Raw genomic sequence first — 19,559 nt, forward strand, 5'->3', positions numbered from 1 at the left:
CACTACAGGACAATAAAATAACGATTATAATAATTTCAATACCCGGTGAAATATTGCATATCATTAATTAAATAAACAATATTACCATTAATCCCGTATGGTTGAAAAACTCTTCTCTCGGTAAGAGCTGAGAGTTGTACAGTCCTTCTAAACACCAGCTCTCTAACCACCCCATCGCCTCCACAGAACACACCTGAAATATGTGATCACCAATATAAGATAGTGGGTGATTGATGATTGCCTTTGGAGTAGAGCTCGTGTATTCATTTATGATTTGAAGAGAGAGAGAGAGAGACTGTTGGGTCTTGGGGTTCAAGTGCACAGGCGCTAATTAAAGGTTTAAGTAGGCACCTAGTAGTACTGGTGACTCCAGAACTGGTGCCTTCCTCGCTCAACGACATAAGTATGTCAATACAGCGAGGAATGCCAGCGTTAAAGGTACACTGCCACAGGGACCAAACGCTTTTTTTTTGGTTAAGAAAATGCATGAAAGCTTATATTTCTGAATTTCAATAGCAACAAAATTATATTTATTCCACATTAATCATCGAACATGAACAGCAAGACTGTGACTCTGTTCTACTTGAACTCCCAAATTCGTCCAACTACTAGTAGTATTATATATAATAATTGCAGTCCGCAACCAAACTTTAGTGGCTTCAATTGGAATGTCTAAAACATCCATTGTCCTCCCAGGACCTTGCTCCAACAGATTATAATTATTTTTCGAAATTTGCATAACTTCAACTCAAAGATTTTAGTGATTCCCGTCAGATTGGTTTTTTGAGGAAAGGGATCAATAAACAACCAACACTATTACAAAAATGCAGACATAGCCCTGGTACATGTTTGATTAATTAAGATTTTTTCAATACCTAAACAGAATTAAAAACAAGTATTTCTATAGGTCACACAATCAATAGTAATAATAATCACAGACTCTTACCTAAACCCCCAGAATTGGGTCTCAAGGAGAACGCCGTGACCAGGATGGGATATCTCGTCTCCACAATTTCCACGTCCGTGATCCGAGTGTTCGTCATGTGTGTATGTACACCACCCGTCCCGTGCCAGGACGGACCCTGAAATATATATTTCTGCCTAACAAAAAATAACTTTGGTTGACTAAGGCTTGGCCCTCTATGTTCTTCTTCTCTTGAATTAAGAAAAGGGGGGGGGGGAGTAGATATTTTTTTAATAAACATTTTCATGCTTCCAAAGTCATCAGAGTCAGCAACAGTTTTATATTTTTGCACAATTTTTCGGGTTTTAGCTACAATACAGTTTATGAAGATTACCAAAGAGGATGTGAGGAAATATTTGAGGAAGCAGAAAGACTATAGACTTTATTAAGCCGTAGTAACAAATTATTATTTTCTTAAAAATATTATTTACGTTTTGGTTTAATTTCAGATTCTTTTTTTTAACTGGCTTATGGTTATTATATTTTGTTTATCGATGTGTTTTGGCTTTGAAAATCGTGTACTATAGATTAGATACTTACCGCCCCACTTCCCCCCGCCACTGTTTCGTAATAGCCCCAATCACTCTCCCCTATTGTTAAATTGTTCATACAGCCTTGAGATGCGGCACACACCTGATAATTATTTATATATTTTTTAAAACAATTTTTATATACAATTAAGGTATATATAGATATATTTAGACTTCTTAAAATTAAATGTATGTCTGTCCACAACTTTCTGAAAACTAAATGTACAGTAGATTAGGTATAATCCAAATTACAGAACACGCGAAAGTTCATCCGTATTTTTGGGAAATTGGTCCACACTCTGCATGTATAATATGGGTCAATGATATTACCGGGTATTTAACTTCGACTTAATTTTTTCAAATTATTAAAATACTAACCTGAAAAGCCTTCAACACAACATCGACGACCCGTTGCGACGTCAGCACGTTTCCGCCCACGACAGCCGCTTCCTCCGAAGGGTCGAGAATTGAGTTTGCCGGAATTATCACTTTCACAGGATTCAGACAACCCTTAAGGATAAATACATCACAGTCAACTGTTATTTTTAACATGCATTATATACATCATTATACACATATTGATATTTTAATTAAGACGCGCGCGCACACCGTCTCAAATAACCGACACCCTGAAGTTAGCATAGTTAACATTTTTGTTTTGAAGTTATACTTTTTTTGGCATGTTAGGGAAAAATTATGAGAGTAGATTTTTTTAGGAAGATTTATTTACTGAATATAAAGTTCTTTTTACGCCATAACTTTTTTTACACATAATTAAGTACTTAATTATAAACTGGATTGTCAATAATCGAATCATTTTAATTCAACCATCAATATCTATCAAAGAAATTAATAAACTAAATTAGTTGAAGTTATGCTTAATAAAGGTTTTTATAAATTTGACTCAATACTTGGCGATTAAAAAGAGTGGCAAAGAGTTTCTTGCCAGTTCTTCTCGCCCGCTCTGCGCCCTTGACTGGCGAACTGGTAGTAAATGTAAATTCAGAATCAACTTAATATATTTTGTTTTGACGTTCATAAGCGTAATTGTTACCCTTATTTGAATAAAGTTATTTTGACTTTGAGTAAGATCCACTATTTATTCCACTCAGATGTCAGAGCTCTCCTTGCCGACACCACATTTGAGCCGAAAAGGTCTATATCAACAGTTAAATTGTTAAACTTACCCGCCGCCCTAACCATAAAGCGATTCCCTGTGTAATTGGTGTTGCCTTTAGACACTTCATTGTTTCGCTCGGGTTAATTTTACATTTTTGTCAATTATATTCATTATTACTACATCATAAATTTATAACTGTTTTATTGAGTGTTTCCCATACTCTTTTCTCTTTATTACTGACATTTGGTATTACATGATAAGAATATATGTATGTACTCTTTAGGTTACGACCAATCAGAGCCGAGCAAATGCATCGAGCGGTGTCGACGCGCCATCTTGACTTTGGACAGTGCGTTCAGAGAACGCAGAGTAGTTCTGATTAAGTATTCAATGGAACTTTGTGGTGATGACGTTGGACCGAGTAGGGTCTGTTATTTGTGGTTAAAAGTGAGATCGGTGCCCTGAACCCTCTGCTCGTTATAATTGAAGCAAAAGTGTTATTCTGTTAATAGAAGGAACCAATCTTGTCTTCTGTGTTCGTACATGACCCACATGACTCCCACTAAGCCCGCTAAGACGATGTCCAAGTCAAGTCAAAAATCTTTTATTCATATAGGTAACACAATGTACACTTCTGAACGTCTGAATTAAATGCTAATTTTACATTTACTGCCAGTTCTCAAATGAAGGGCGTAGAACGGAAGAGAAGAAATGGCAATAAACTCTCCGCCATTCTTTTAAATCGCCAAGTTTTTTTTTGTATTACACAACGTTTGTAAGGAGTTGTAACCATAACACCATGTTCCACATGACATCAGCAGGAGGCATGGTGAAATAGGAGCACGCACTTACATTCTCGTGGGAACAACACGCAAATACATAGTCGAAATAACTAGCATCACCGCATACACGAATTCAAGTTCGACCAGTCACCACAAGTAGCACCCGTTCAGGAGTATGACGCATGGTCAGGCATCGGCCCAATCGCTATATTTTAGGGAGAGAGACAACCCGACGCATGGACGCCGCCACAAGCAATGACATTTAAGCAAGCATGACGATCCTTGAAATGTGAACTTGGCTACATAAGAAAATAATAATATGGAGTGACGATATTTCTCCTAATGACTTTATATATTAACGGTCATTTAACAAAATTCACTTATATATTAAAATTAATTACCTGATTAAGAGGTACATCATGTCCCACCATACACCTCAAGCAGTAGATGATAGCAGACAGAGTTATTGCTCTAGGGGCATTGAGGTTACCCCAAACCTCTATACCAGTTCCGCTGTAAAAACGAAATCCCAATAAACCAATGGAATTTTATGAATGTATCTTAGGAATCGTGAGAAAACCATGTCTTAGACGTAAAGCCAGAAGAATTCTGATCTATTTGCATAAAATATTTTCAATAAATCAAATTAAAACTGCCAATGAACAGCTTCCAGGTCATCATTATTTATTCATTGATTAGCTTAGATAAGATTAGCAAAAATAAATGACAAACACCGGCTGTACGCAAAAAAAATGCGTACAATGAGCGTAACGGGACATGAGTCATTGTCCCATTACGCTCATTGTACTCATGCGCCGCATCTATCTCTCTACCATTGAGAGACTTAATTATGCAATAATTTCATCAATATTTTGTGATGACATTGTCACGTTAAATTATCGTCCGTGAACTGATTTTACAGACAACCATTTTTTTGATAATAGGCAATAAAGTGTCTGATAAACGCCGTTGACCTTTTGGGTTTAAGGCAAGCCGTTATCTGACGATAGTTCGAATGTTAAATGCGCTCATAGAAAGTCCACTCCATCCAGTCCTGAAGCCACATAGCCAATACTGTCACAATAACTTACGTAAAATCACAAATAGCTGAACCCTCTTCTTCATCAAGGGTGACCGTGAGTACTATCGGACTGCCATTATCCATGTGTTCGGTGGCCTTCAATATTTTTGTTCCCGTGTTTTTTAGAGATTTTCTAGCAATTTCCTGGAATTGAACTTAGCACTTAATTTCTAAACATAATATAAAATAAATGAAATCATTGGAGCTACAATCTCTTTTAGGTCTGGCCCTCAGATTTCTGCATCTGTTTCATGATTTGTCAATCTAACAGACAAGTAGGTGATCAGCCTCCTGTGCCTGACACACTCCGTGGAAGTTTTGGTTTTAGGGCAAGCCGGTTTCCTTACGATGTTTTCTACGACCTTAATGATAAGAGACGCACGCTGAAGCCACTAGGCTCACTTCTGCAATTATCTAATATAATGATATAAATTCGTCAAAGAAATGTTATTTAAATAGGTGTAATGAAGTGTTGTGTACCTTAAGCATATCCCTAACTGCCAGTTCAGCGTTCTTCTGTATGTGCGCCATGTACGCCTGAACCACAGGAAGAGTGTATTCGTCTATAAGCTCACCGACTAATTGTATACCCTGAAAGTTTTACATTTAGCTTAAAAAAGAATACAGACAAAAATATCGTGTATCGTTTTGTGTGTTAAGTGTACGGTTGTGTGCGTTATGTGTACGGTCATATGTATCATTGTGTGCGTTATGTGTACGGTTGTGTGTGTTATGGGTTGGGTTGTGTCTGATATGTGTAAGGTCATATGTATCGTTGTGTGTTTTATGTGTACGGTCATATGTATCGTTATGTGTAGGGTCGTGTGGATTGTTGTGTGTGTTTTATGTACGGTTGTGGCTGATATGTGTACGGCCATATGGATCGTTGTGTGATTTCTGTGTATGGTCATATGTATCGTTGTGTGTTTTATGTGTATGGTCATATGTATTGTTGTGTGCGTTATTTGTACGGTCATAAGGATCGATGTGTATGTTATGTGTACGATCGGGTGGATCGTTGTGTGTGTTATGTGTACGGTTATGTCTGATATGTGTATGGTTATATGTATTGTTATGTAAGTTATTATCGTGAGTTGCTTTATTACTTATGACATTTATATTCTAATCTGATATACTCCTACATACCTAACTAACTCTCTAAAGATCAATATTACATACCCTCTGATTGGCAGCAACCTGCGCCTTTAAATCAGATAAATTATCAGTTAGGTTCCTCGAACCCGAACAACCTGGTACTTCCCCAGGTTTCATCAGCTCTGAAAAAGATTAAAAATCACATACATTTTTTCCCATTTCATTCAATATGTATGTATTTTGGTGATCCAAAAAGACCTGCTCTGCAATTCGTATCTCAAGTCTGAATCTGTTCTTGAACTAGTAGCTCTGAACTAAAAAGTTCATATGAGGGTAATGTACGAGCCAAGGCTGTACATTTTGCTTCACTTGGCTTTCTTAGTTTTATAAGAGTGGCGATTTCCTAAATCGTCAGAGTTACGCCCCGAGAGTATATCCAGACGCAGGCACTCTCTTCAACTGCTACTTTGCATTCATTCGTTACATAGCAATTAATATTTCATTATTTCGTTTCTATTGTATTGTTGTACGCGAGTGGTTAATATAGAGTAACTACAGATCTTCTATTATTTAAAGCGGCCCGATGACCAAGGAACCGTAGAGGTAGTATTTAATAACGATTGCCTAAATTGACCCCATCAGGGTGAGAAGTAGGATCACCGTGAAATGGAAATAGGCAAGCCGTATTGCAAGGTGTACATACAAAAGAAGGACCGCCAAAGCCACTCGCTGGCGGGGACTCCAGGAAAAAAGAACGTGGGAAGACCACCAAGGCATTGGGCTGATGACTAAGTTAAGGTTTCTGAGGAGAATTGGCTGGAGGAAGCTTACAACAGATCCAAATGAAAACTTTGGTAGGTGGCCTTTACCCAAAAGTCCATACTGCTGAACACGGAGTAACGTAAATGACAATAATTAACGTAGACTAAGAGTACAACAACAAAACTAACACCCATTTGATATGAAATTTTTCAAAAGTATGATGTTAAAGTGGCTTTATTATTATTATTAAAACATTTTTTTTTATTTAGTTGATGAATTCTGACGATATAGATGTTCAACTCACCTCTGACCAACTCTTCTTCATTAAATTTCCCTCCGTCGACCAATAACATGGACTTGAAAGCTGCTCCCTCGTGAGCGAGACTGGTGGAGTGGGGAGGCATTGAACCGGGAGTCAAACCCCCTATATCTGCGTGATGGCCACGGGAAGCCACGAAGAATATCGGTCTTTTCGAACTGTATCGGAAAAGATGATTTTGCTTTAACACTCAGATATCACAAAGTAATGCTTTTAGCCAGGTGCGCTCTGGACCTTGAGAATGGCATGAGGGTATGTCAAATATGTCATAAAGATAAATAGCACACGAAGAAAAAAACAAATAAATCAATGGCGCTACAAAAACAATTTTAAGTCTTGGCCTCAGATAACTGTATCTGTTTCATGATCATTTGTAAATTGAATAGGCAAGTAGTTGATCAGCTTTCTGTGCCTGACGCATGCCGTCGACTTTTTAGGTCTAAGGCCAGCCGGTTTCCTCACGCTGTTTTCCTTCACCGTTCGAGCTAATGTTAAATGCGCACATAGAAAAAAATCCATTGGTGCACAGCCAGGGTTCGAACCTACGACCTCCGGGATGAGAGTCGCACGCTGAAGCCCCTAGGCCAACACTGCTCAGCACAAGAAGTAACTTGTTCATAAATATCATGAGGATATTTCCGGAGTAGTTCGTTAGTCACCCGGTCCCAAGAGACGCCAAGCCTTTTAAGCAAAAAAGTCACTTTTAGGAACGAGGAGATTTGACAAACCCCTGCTGCTCCCCTGCTCAAATAAAAAAAAGTTATACTTATATTTTCTTTGTTGGATATTTTGTTTCATGTAATTCTTTATATAAAAGTTATCTTACTTGTGGAAAACAGGCGTTATAACAGTCAAGTCTGGGAGATGTGAACCCCCAGCCTTCGGGTGATTCGCGAGAAACACGTCGCCAGGCTTCATTGAGTCACCGCGGACTTTCATCTAAACATAGAAAATTTATCAAAATTCGCGTTAGAACACATTTCCTTCACACTCACGATAAATTTAATTATACTAGCCTTATCATACAATCTCCTTCATTCGAATAAAGATGTATGAATTGCCAAAACAAAAAAAAATGCTAAAATATGGTACTATATGTCGGAGAATGAATATTTTAAAATTCCCGCCACTCTGAAGTTAGTCGTAGAATGCGGTGTGGTATGGTAAGGTGGACTGTCAACGTTGACAATTGACAATGCCTAGTCTGTGTGATCTACCAAATGTCAGTGGCGCGACTGTTTCATGGAAGTAAGTGAATTCTTTAGTCACTTCAGTTTCGAACGTCGCCTGCGCCGGACGTGCGCACTGACTGTATTATAATGTCGGACGACGGTAGTAACACCAATTTTTCAATTATTAATCGCGTTGAATCTGCGACATATATATAGTACATAAATATACAAAAAACCACACAACGCGGCATATCTTGATGTAAAACATGGATGATGGAGTATCGTTTAGTTAGTCACGATATCGTGAAGCCGAGCAAACAACTTTATGAAGTGAAAACTTCTTATGGGAGAAACCGCTGCGTTAAAACCCTTAATCCTCGGGATTGATTTGCCTCCAGTTCTAACAATTTGTATGACTCAAAGCTTAGCGATTAAAAAAAGATGGCGGAGAGTTACTCGTTAGTTTTTCTTGGCTGCTCTACGCCCTTGAATTTTTGAGTTTGCGTTACGTAACGCGTTACGGCGCCAGTCTGTCTAGCTTCCCTTTCACTAGCGCTAGCCGTATTCGGACAAACGCTTTCACCTCTCTCTACTCAGTGTTTTGTGTGCATTAGACATTTATTGCTCACAGTGAGCACATACCCTCAAATTATCACCGTTTTTGAAGGTGATTATAATTTTTATTAAACATACCTTTTTCTTAAGTTAATTTAAATTTAAACAATTCAACTTAGATTAGTTTAAGTTATCACTTCTGTCGAACGTCCCGAGACGCCCACAGTTTTTTTTTTATATTTCTCCGCTAGCAGCTAAAGTCGACGCATTAAATGAGTTGTCGGGCAATAAAGGTCACTGACAGTAGGAATGAGGCAAGATTTTTTTTTTATACATGTGTCTTTACTACGACATCATGGAACATTACAATCTAGCCTAATTTAAGACTAATAAGTAATTTAAGTCTAACCTAATTTACTAAAAAGGATTGTAATAAGTAAGTGTCCAATAACGCTACTTATAGTCTCTATTAAAGGGAAGACACTCTGTTCTTGTGTTTTCATTTTTTCATTCACTGTTTAGCACTTAATATTAAAGTACACTAACACTAATTCACTAGTTCAAATGGTTTTATACTTTTCAATCTTCTCACTAGGTCAGTGGTATCAAGGAGTTGAATAGCCTCGACATTCACGTGATGGTGGAGCCTATGTTCGTGTGCTCCAGCAGCCTTTTTTATTAATGTAGTGACGTCCTCTACATTAAGGTCCCGATGGAGGTCGTAATTGCGAATGTACCAGGGAGCATTGACTATTCCCCTGAGCACTTTGTTTTGGAATCGTTGGATTACTTGGATATTACTATTACTGGTACAGCCCCACAGCTGGCAACCATAAGTCCATACAGGTGTCAGGACTTGTTTGTAGATCAATAATTTATTTTGTACTGATAACGTGGAATGCCTTCCGAGCAACCAGTACAATTCAGAGTAACGGAGATCCAACTCTTCGCGTTTCTTTTTAACATGGACCTTCCATCGGAGTTTGGTGTCTAGCGTCATACCTAGGTACTTAGCTGAATTTTGGAACGGCACTTTGACGTTATCAATATATACTGGCAGGTAATTTGATGTTTTGTTGGAAAAGTTTATGTGAACTGATTTAGACTGATTTAGTTTTATCCGCCATTTTTTGGTCCACAAGCCAACAATATTTATGGCTTTTTGTAATTTTACTACCGCTTCCTTTTCAGTAGTCGCCGTAGACATGATAGCAGTATCATCGGCAAAGGTCGCGATAACGTTATCTTTTAGATCAGGAATATCGCATGTGTATAAGAGGTACAGGACCGGACCTAATACACTCCCTTGCGGCACCCCAGCATTTATTTCTTTAAGTTCTGAATAATCATCATCTTGTCGTACTCTAAACATTCTTTGTGTTAAATATGACTCAAGGATATTTGAAAATTGACGAGGCAGTAATTTCCTTAATTTATGAACAAGTCCTCGATGCCACACTTTATCAAATGCTTGAGCTACATCCAGAAAACAGTGGAGCAGACTTTTTGTTCTTCTAGTGCTTTTTCAATATTATTTGTGATTCTATGAACTTGCTCTATGGTAGAATGTTTTTCTCTAAAACCGAATTGGTAATCTGGTATGAGCTGCTTTTTGACAATAATAGGGTTAAGACGTTTGAGAAAGATTTTCTCAAATAGCTTTGCTATAACAGGTAACAGTGAGATTGGCCTGTAAGACGTGACTTCGTGTGGAGGTTTTCCTGGCTTGGGAATCATTATAACTTCCGCAACTTTCCACATATTGGGAACATATTGAAGTCGAAATGAGGCATTAATTAAGGTTGTCAATTTAACTACGGCTTTACGGGGGAGATGCTGAAGGACTTCACCCGTATTTAGATCAAAACCTGGTGCCTTCTTTTTAGTTAGACATTTAATTTCACTTAAGACCTCTTTTGGTGTGACTAGACGGATGTTCAGCTCTTCTGACGTTATTTCTTCGAAGTTAAGTAAATCTTCTTCATCGATTTGAAATATATTTTCTAGATGATCAGCAAACCTCTTAACTTTTTGTATGTTACTTGCAGCCCAATTCCCATTAGACTCTCGTAAGGGAGGAATATGTGTTGTAGGTTTTTTGATATTTCTTATCGCTTTCCAGATGGAGTAATCGGTGGAACCATCAGAAGTTAATTGGTTTAGGTATCTCTTTATTGAAGTATCTTTATGTATTTTAATCTCTCTCCTCAGTTGTTTAGTGAGGTTATTCAGATGTTTTTTGTCTTCTGGACATCTTGTGGAATGCCATCTTTTTCTTTGAGTTCGTTTTGTCTTTATCAAATTTTTAATCTCTTCTGGGAAGTAGTTGTTTTGTACCTTTTTCTTAAATTTTGGAGTATTACTCCAAGCAGCTTGTTGGATGTTCTTTGTAAATCTATTGACTTCTAAATCTAATTGTTCCTCAGTCTTTAAAGGTACTCTAAGGTCTACCATATTGACAAGATAAATTTTGAAGCTGTCCCAGTCCGTATGCGTGTTCACGAGAGATGGATTCAGTTTTCGCTTTATAGGGTCTTCGCCAATTGTGAGTAAGATTGGTGAGTGATCTGAGTTCATATCATAGGCTTCCTCTATTTGGAGAACATTTGGTGATACTTCTCTAAATATGAAGAAATCTATAAGATCTGGTATTTTATTCTTGTCTGTTGGCCAGTATGTGGGCCTTCCTGTGGAAATTGCATCACATCTCAAATTTTTCATAGCATTGAACAGTTCTTTTCCTTTGGTCGATATTAATCTTGATCCCCAGTAGGTATGTTTTGCATTGAAGTCGCCTCCCAACACAAATCTATTTCCAAGACTTTCTAGCAGGGTTTTGTACTGGTCGTACTTAAGTGCATGTCTTGGTGGGCAGTAAATAGATGATATTGTTAATGGATACCGCTTCATTGATAGGCTCACAGCCACAGCCTGTATATGCTCTTTTTCATATTTAAAGACCTCATGGTGTTTTAAGCTATCCTTTATTATAACTGTACTTCCCCCACTGGATTTATTACTTGGGTGAAGGGCATGGTAGGCATTATATCCTTTAAATTGAATGTATGACTCCCTGGTAAAATGTGTTTCCGATACCAAGCAGATGTCAATGTTTTCATGTTTAAGAATTATCTGAAATTCTCTTTGGTGTTTTAAAAGCCCATTAGCATTCCATGCCATTATTTTTAAAGCCATTATTGCTTAAGACGTTTGGGAGCAGCTATTTTGGTGCCGCTTTCTAGTTTTTTAAGTCTTTCATCAAAGGATGTCAATAATGAAAGTATGGTATTAATCTTTTCATCCATGCCTGTGCTAGCTATCTCATTTTGTTGTGTTGGGGATGGAGTCTTAGGACCTTTAGTTACCTGGGCAAAGGAAACAGTTTTGGAAACTAATTTTGCTGGTTTTACCGATTTGTCCGTTTCTATCATTGATTTTGATTTTAAGACATTTCTCATTTTCTGTAATTCTTTTGCTACTACACAGCCTCTGTAATTAGCTGGATGTGACTCACCACAGTGAACACACTTCGGTTTCGCGTCTTGTGGCTTGTTACAATCGACTGTGAGATGCTTTGCAGTGCATTTCACACACCTCGGCTCCTTGGAGCAGTATTTCTGTGTATGCCCATAAGCCTGACACCTCTTGCATTGGGGAATCAATTTCGGTGATTTCAGTGGCTGTACATCAATTTTGCAGCCAAGTATGGATTTTATTTCGTAGATATTTTTTATGTTTTCCTGATGGTGGAAAGACAGAATAAACATGTTAAGCGGTTCTTTGGTTTTCCAGCTATATTTGACGGCTGCGTCTAAAATTTTAAATCCTTGGCGAGTAAGGTCTTCAACTATCCTTTCAGGCTTGCAAGAAGCATGGAGATTTTTTGCCATTACTCTTATTGGCCTGCTCTGCTTGTTTTCGTAAGAGAACCACGAGGTATCTTCTTCTTTAAAATGTTTTGTGATCACTCTGTAGGTAGCTTCACTATTGGTGTTAATCTTCACCGATCCATTTCTAAGCATTTTTACTGTGAACGAGTCTTTATTCAGTAAGGAATCGTAGAATGATTGGTATTCAATTACATTTTCGACAATAATCGGGGGTGGAAGGGGTTCTTTTTTAGGCTTTTCTTTGGTTACTTTATTACAAGTAACTTCTTTCATGGGGGAAGGGGAGGTGTTTAGTTTCCTTTTCTTTCTGGTTTTTTGTCGCACCCATTCCGTTTCTTTAGCCAGTTCTTCTTCGTCCGTCTCATACTGAATTGACATCTCATACAGGAATGAGGCAACGTGCGCACGAACTCTGACTCCTGATTGGTCGTTACGAGTAAGGGTTTTAGCTTTCCTTATGACACTCATAACATTACTAACGCTTCGTTACGCAATTCGCACAATGGAGAATTTATTTTCTATCATGGTTATGAAGAAATTATATTAATTCTTATCATAATCTAGCATATCGATCGTATCTATCCCGTTATCGATATACACCTCCACAATTCTTGAGTACATCACTACACATCGCCATAAGACCTGCAAGTGCGAGCGAGACAGACAGCTAAATATCAATTCTGACTCGGTATGTGTGGACTCTGTTTCCGCACTTAGACGCCCAATAGGTCCATTGTGCGTAAAGTCCTGGCTAACTAAGCCAGCCTAACTCCTTCCAAAAGCACAGAAGCCTCCCGGGCACTTCGCAGGCTTCACGGAGCGACCTCACTGTTCCGAGGATTTCTACACGTTGTTTAGTCACAGCCTCGCATTCCAGGACTACGTGGGTGACTGATTCCTCTGCGCTGAAACAGCCTCTGCACAGAGGGCTGTCTGTCGCGCCTAGGACAAATTCTGACCCGGAGCCTAAGTTCATAATGCGTCGACTATAATGTTTAACATCTTTATAGAATTGATACACATACAAAATACCCTATTCATCCATTAATTACAGTTAGTTATCTCGTACATTATGATAATTGTATAGGTACCTGGTATTGTACAGTTTCCTGCATGGCTCCCAAATGGACGGGAATATGTGGCGCGTTCGACACAAGGCCTCCGTCGGGGCCGAACAAAGCACAGGAGAAATCTAAACGCTCCTTTATATTAACCGATATTGAGGTCCTTTGTAACACCCTGTAAATCCAGAACCTCATAAGCAAGGAACAAAAAATAATTCTTAAACACATGACCGGACCTAAGTCTGAAAATAGAAGTTAGTCCATCCAAAACCGAGCCAATTTGTGTCCCGGCGTAGCGTAACAGCGCAACTACTATCACATGATTGGCTCTCGCAACGTCTATTGCGCCTGCGCAGTTTTTATGCTTTTTAACGTGAATAAAAAACATTTAAGTCCCGTCCTTCACAAGTCATAGTTTATACAATCTTTATTGTTGTTTTCTTATTACACTAAGTAAAAGAGTATTTTATTAAATATATACAGTATATATTAAATCATTAGCAGAGCAGTGTTGGCTTGGTCGTAGGTTCGATCCCCGGCTGTGCACCAATACTCTCTTACTATGTGCACATTTAACATTCGCTCGAACGGTGAAGGAAAAAAGTGGACGGCGTGCCAAGCACAAGAGGCTGATCACCTACTTGCATATTACATGGAACAGAAACTGAGGCCCAGACCTAAAAAAGGTTGTAGTTCCATTGAGTTATAATATAATCTGTATGGAATTAAGATCGAATTATGTAATTTTTTTTTGTTCAATTTTCATGAAAAAAAAAAACAATGAATATGAATTTATACATTTAAAAAATACCAGATTTTAAGTCACAGGGCAGGGTTTATTAATAATACATTCATAAATTATCAAAACTAATGAAAAATTTATTTCAAAGTGTCAATTATCCAAACCTAGGTCTTTTATCGGAACGCTCCATCTGGATTTCGATGTGTTTTGGCCTAAACAATTTCTTCTGATGATAGTAAGAGATTCAAGAAAAGAGCGTACCAATTTTTAAAAGGCCGGCAACGCGAGCGAACTCTCTGTCATTGAGAGTGTCCATGGGCGGCGTTATCACTTAACATCAGACGAGCCTCCTGCCCGTTTTATATAAAAAAAAGATCACCACAACCACTCATCGTAGATTTGGGTGTGATGCTTGAATTAAAAACAATAAATAAGTATTGATCCTTGACTACATTTGCAATAACTCTAATTAGAAACAACAATACAATACAAATTAAAAAAAAAGCATTTGGCGTTTACTTCGTTTTAGTTCCGCGAAACACTGTACCGTCTCATCTCACGAGAACTTCAGGCATACGTTTGTCTCATAATCACTAGAGCGGGCGGAGGGAGACTCACCTCCCCATTTGTTCAGCGATGGACATGAATCTATGTGAGAATATACTCAATTGGACCGAGTCGCAGTCCCTGGACACCACCTTGCGTTTGCCCTCCCCGATCGTTATACGGATGTCCCCGTATTTCGTTATAATGGCTCGGCAGTCTAAATAAAATAGAAAAAAATATATTGTTGAACGAAGTTTGGTGCAGTGTTGGCCTACGGCCAACGGGCGACTCTGAACCCTGAGGTGGTACATTCAATCCCCGGCACCAATGGACCTTCTATGTGCATGTAACAATCGCTCGAAAGGTGAAAGAAATCGTAAGGAAACCGGTTTACCTTAGACCGTACACGATGGCTTGTGTTAAGCACAGAAGGCTGATCACCTGCTTGCCTATTAGATTGACAAATTATTATGAAACAGACATAGACATCTGAGGCCCAGACCTAAAACTATTGTAACTCCACAGATTTATTTCTTTTTGTAAAAGGTATATTATATGCTATATATATGTCCTTTTAATTGTTGACATATGTTTGATTCTTTTAACTTTGGATTTTTTACGATCACCTTATTTAATTTTTTCAAAGTAGTTGCCTGGAAGAGACCGCTCCAAATGAGGCCAGTTGCCTTCGTTTTTGTAAATACATAAATAAATAAATCAACTGTATATAATAATTGCACAAAAATATTACAATCGCAAATTAAACAAGAGATTGTACACTAAACAAACAAAATAATTTTCACTAAGAAAAACACTTTTTGAACGGATTGAAGTTTCAGTCACCGTGATCACGCACGCTGAAAAGCACGCGAAACGTCGGAAAAAAATTAAAATTTAAAAATTATGTAAAATAATTATAAGTTTTTAATAATAATACATAGCTTCAATCCGTTCAAAAAGTGTTTTTCTTAATGTGTAAAAGCTATGTTAACAAAAGACAATACTAATTTTCAGTATACAAGACATACATACCGGGCTCGACTAATATAGTAGACAGACTGTCCATAATGATCGCGGGACCTAGGACTTCCTGGCCCGGCTGTAGCTTCTCCAACAAATACACAGAAGTCTCTTGATAGCCGCCTTCGAAGTAAACTTTCACAGACTGAAAGAGAAAATTATTTACATAAAATTTACAGTTCTATAATGCAACCAAAATTCCAGACAGGAGACACAGCGCTCGACTTGCAGTTCATATCTTAAATCGTTTAAAACAAGGGTTTATAACCCGTCATCTTTTAGTCGATACCAACTCTATACAGATAACACAACTTTCTCTACAGCTGTGATACTTTTGACATTCAACACCTTTTGTCATCAGTCACCGTGACCACGCACGCTGTAAAGCACGCGAAACGTCGGAGAAAATTAAAATTATGTAAAATAATTATAAGTTTATACTAAAATATTACTTCAATCCGGTTAAAAAGTGTTTTCTTTCAAGGGTTTTTAACATAAAATTAGCGGTAGTTAGTTGCGACGCTGGACTTAAAGAATATAAGTGATGTCGGCTGCATCACAAAGTGTTCAAAAAAATGTTGCGACATGGCTATCAAACTATTTAATCGCCTAGAAGTTATAGATCACTGCCGTGTAATGTTTTCATGGGGAAGGTGATGAGTGATGACATTTCAAAGGCAAGGTGCCTTTAATGGGACAGTGTTCAGACCACAAGTTTTGCCAACAATTATAAATATCTTATCAGTTCTTATTATAATAATAATCAATATCACATTTGTCTATTTTTGTATGGCTGATGGTAAGTTTTTGTTATAATTAATCAATCTTTATGTAATTGGACATTATCGGAAACGAGAAGTAAAACGTTTTACAATTTATTGGCTATTTTCAAATGTAAAATGACTGTTAACATTTAGTTTCTTCTAAAACATATCTCTATATGTAACATAACTAACGTGGGTAACTAAGTTACATAAATATTTTTTTTAATTCGTGTCAATATTAACGAACTTTGCTCCCATATCTTACGACAATTTAATTAAAAAATATTTTGTATAAAAAATTTGTTTGGACAGTGAATTTTTTATTACCTTCTCAACCGGTGGTGCCCCTTTTCCGCTAGGTGGCGCGTTCTCTTCTAAAACTTGACTCCTACCGATCCCACGGACTCTTACATCATCCACCAAAACATCCCGCTCTGATAGAGTGAAGCCAAATTCTTTCTTGTACCTAATAATTAAAAATTATCGAAATGTAATCTCTATTTTGGGAACCATGAATATTTAAGTGGGACAATCCAGGAAATGTTGCCAGCATTAACACACTGCTACAGGGACCAATCTTTATTCAAGGGTTTATTTCTTGGTAATCAATGAGGAATTTATGGGCACAAATTAATTGCAGAAATGCACTTATAACACGCACAAAAACAGTCACTAATTACTTCACTTATGCACACTTCACACAGTACTTTATCACTTCTAATCGCTTTATTCGCATTTTATCGCTTCGGTATTCCTCTCTTGTTATCGCATTCCAAACTAAAGGCAACTAGTCGCGTTTCGGCTCGCTTATATATCCCTGGGAATAATTCTAAACAATATTCGAGAACACTCTAGGCGCTTGCTACTGAGTAGCGATTGCGCAATTCTAGAACGTCCGCACTCTTTGTCTCTTTCGCATGTTGCTCCGTCCTTGTCGTACGGCGTTCTAGAGTGCTCATTCTAGTTTCGAGAAAGTTCTGATCTTCTCTCTCTCTCTCTCTCGTATCATTTCCTCCTTGTCTCACACCTGGAAAGTTTGGTCTAGAATATTCCTTCATCAAAGGGGTATACCTAGGCCTGAAAACGCCTGAAAACGGGTCTCCTGAAAACAGCATCACTCGACTACACATGTTCTGAAACTGACTGAAAAAATGTTTCAGCTTCCTGAAAACTAGGGTAACATTATGGAAATTACAATTTTCTAATATGTGATTGACCCTCTCCTGAAACGGTCAGAAATCATATTACAGCCTGCTGAAAAGTTTTCTAACTAGTGGAAAAATCTAGAAACATGCAGTCGACCCGTCTTCGTAACAATATGTAGATATAAATATTAATAATAGTACATGACTTCATTAAAAAATGTATTTTCATTTGTAACAGAACTTATGGCTGGACTAGGTATATATCTATAACACTTATATGCAAGTATTACGTTAATCATAATAATGTATATTCGCTAAAGACATTTTCCAGGTCTCACCTGTTTATAAACGAAGTATAGAAGTCCCCATGTCTAGTTGTATGCGGGGAGTCCCCGGTGCTGGGGGATACCATTAAAGCACAGTCTGTACCAGAGTACCGGAGATGCAAGTAGGGCTCCAATACTATTTGGGAGTCCTTGAAACCCTGGAATTTTTTTTCTTACCTTAGTGAGTGCCAATTAATATTTCGATAAAAACATTATTAAATAAGTAAATTTAAAATGTCTGTATCTGTTTCATAATCATTTGTCAATCTAATAGGAAAGTAGGTGATCGGCCTCCTGTGACTGACTCATGTCGACTTTTGTGACTTAGGAGAGCAAAGCTTTCACCGTTGCACAGCCAATCTCAGGGATGATATTAGCACGCTCTAGCTAGGCCAACAATGCTGGTAAGTTGTGTGGTTTATAGTGTACAACATAATTTAAACTCGAAACTAAAATTGAACCAAAAACTAACCTGTTCCTTTAACTTGCTCTTACAGACACCAGCTAACACTTCGAGCTGTCTATCCAACTCGGCGAAATTATTAGGAGCGTACACCAGGGCACACGGGTTCTGCGCTTCTTGTACCACGTCGGCTAAAGCCATGCCGTACGCTGATAGGATACCTGTAATGTGTATGGGATTTAAAATCTACGGCTTTTATGAGTTTTCTATTATCATAACTTTATAGTGTTACAAAGATTGTTGACTGAAGTGTTTGTCGTTTTCCACCAGTTTGAGATCTTTTCAGCTGAAAAGTGGTTTCTGACCGTTTCAGAAAAGGGTCAACCAGATATTAAATTGTAATTTGCATATTGTTACTCTAGGTTTTAGGAGGTTGAAACATTTTTCCAGAGTTTCAGAACAAGTGTAGTCCACTGGTACAGTTTACCCCTTTAATGAAGGAATATTCTAGAGTGAACTGAGATCTACGTAACAATAGTAATTATGGTTGGCAATAACAAAATAATTATATTTTCATATTTACAAATGTTGAATATACAGTTTACTATTGTTATATACATTTATGTCTTGTCCCAATATCCTAGCTTCCTTCAGTACCATTAATCGGAGCTTATTCCCAGGTAAGCCCTGCTCCAGCTTTTTCCAACTATATCTTTGGCTTTCTTTCTCGATTCGCATCCTGCTAACGCTTTTAAATCTTCTATAAACCTTCTTTTTGGGGCGCCCTCTTCTCCTTCTACCCCTTGGTACTTTCCATACAGTTATCTTTAGGGTCCACCTTTTATCTGTGAATCTTGCTATATGCCTCGCCCATTGCGACTTCTGTTTCAGAAAAAAATGTAAGGCATATATCACTTTTGTTTTTCGTCAAATTTTTTCGCTTTTCATTTTATGTATTTTTCTTATTTTTAGTAAGCTTTTTTCATTGCTTTCTGGCATGCTACTACTTTGTGTATTTTTGTGTTGTAAGCCACGTTTGGCAGCCGTATATGAGAGTAGGTAAGAAGGTATGTAAAAGACAATTTTCTTTAGGTACAGGGGAAAATGAATTCATTATATATTGTTATAGGATCTGTATTCCTGTTACAACTTTAAATTTTTGATAAAAACAATTCATCAACAATTAAAAATAACTAATCTCTATACACAGGCTATTTACAGTTGAAAAACACAAAAAATAATGTAAAGAAACAACAATGTATAATAAATAAAAGTAATT

General features: G+C 37.6%; 1 protein-coding gene across 2 annotated transcripts in view; it reads right to left on the minus strand.

Annotated features, from left to right (window-relative positions):
* LOC123713967 (5-oxoprolinase) overlaps positions 1 to 19,559 on the minus strand; it is a 34,490-nt gene that overhangs the window by 2,244 nt on the left and 12,687 nt on the right. For both annotated transcript variants that reach the window (XM_045667890.1, XM_045667888.1), the window contains exons 12-27: positions 18,350 to 18,501; positions 17,890 to 18,035; positions 16,734 to 16,872; positions 15,655 to 15,787; positions 14,695 to 14,839; positions 13,362 to 13,509; positions 7,480 to 7,592; positions 6,639 to 6,811; positions 5,657 to 5,754; positions 4,958 to 5,068; positions 4,488 to 4,621; positions 3,798 to 3,909; positions 1,873 to 2,004; positions 1,505 to 1,597; positions 947 to 1,082; positions 86 to 193 (exon numbers count right to left, since the gene is read on the minus strand). In XM_045667890.1, coding sequence (XP_045523846.1) covers positions 86 to 193; positions 947 to 1,082; positions 1,505 to 1,597; positions 1,873 to 2,004; positions 3,798 to 3,909; positions 4,488 to 4,621; positions 4,958 to 5,068; positions 5,657 to 5,754; positions 6,639 to 6,811; positions 7,480 to 7,592; positions 13,362 to 13,509; positions 14,695 to 14,839; positions 15,655 to 15,787; positions 16,734 to 16,872; positions 17,890 to 18,035; positions 18,350 to 18,501 — 2,073 coding nt within the window. The remainder of the gene's footprint in view (positions 1 to 85; positions 194 to 946; positions 1,083 to 1,504; positions 1,598 to 1,872; positions 2,005 to 3,797; positions 3,910 to 4,487; positions 4,622 to 4,957; positions 5,069 to 5,656; positions 5,755 to 6,638; positions 6,812 to 7,479; positions 7,593 to 13,361; positions 13,510 to 14,694; positions 14,840 to 15,654; positions 15,788 to 16,733; positions 16,873 to 17,889; positions 18,036 to 18,349; positions 18,502 to 19,559) is intronic.

This window comes from Pieris brassicae, chromosome 9 (assembly GCF_905147105.1).
Source record: "Pieris brassicae chromosome 9, ilPieBrab1.1, whole genome shotgun sequence".
Lineage (NCBI taxonomy): Eukaryota > Metazoa > Arthropoda > Insecta > Lepidoptera > Pieridae > Pieris > Pieris brassicae.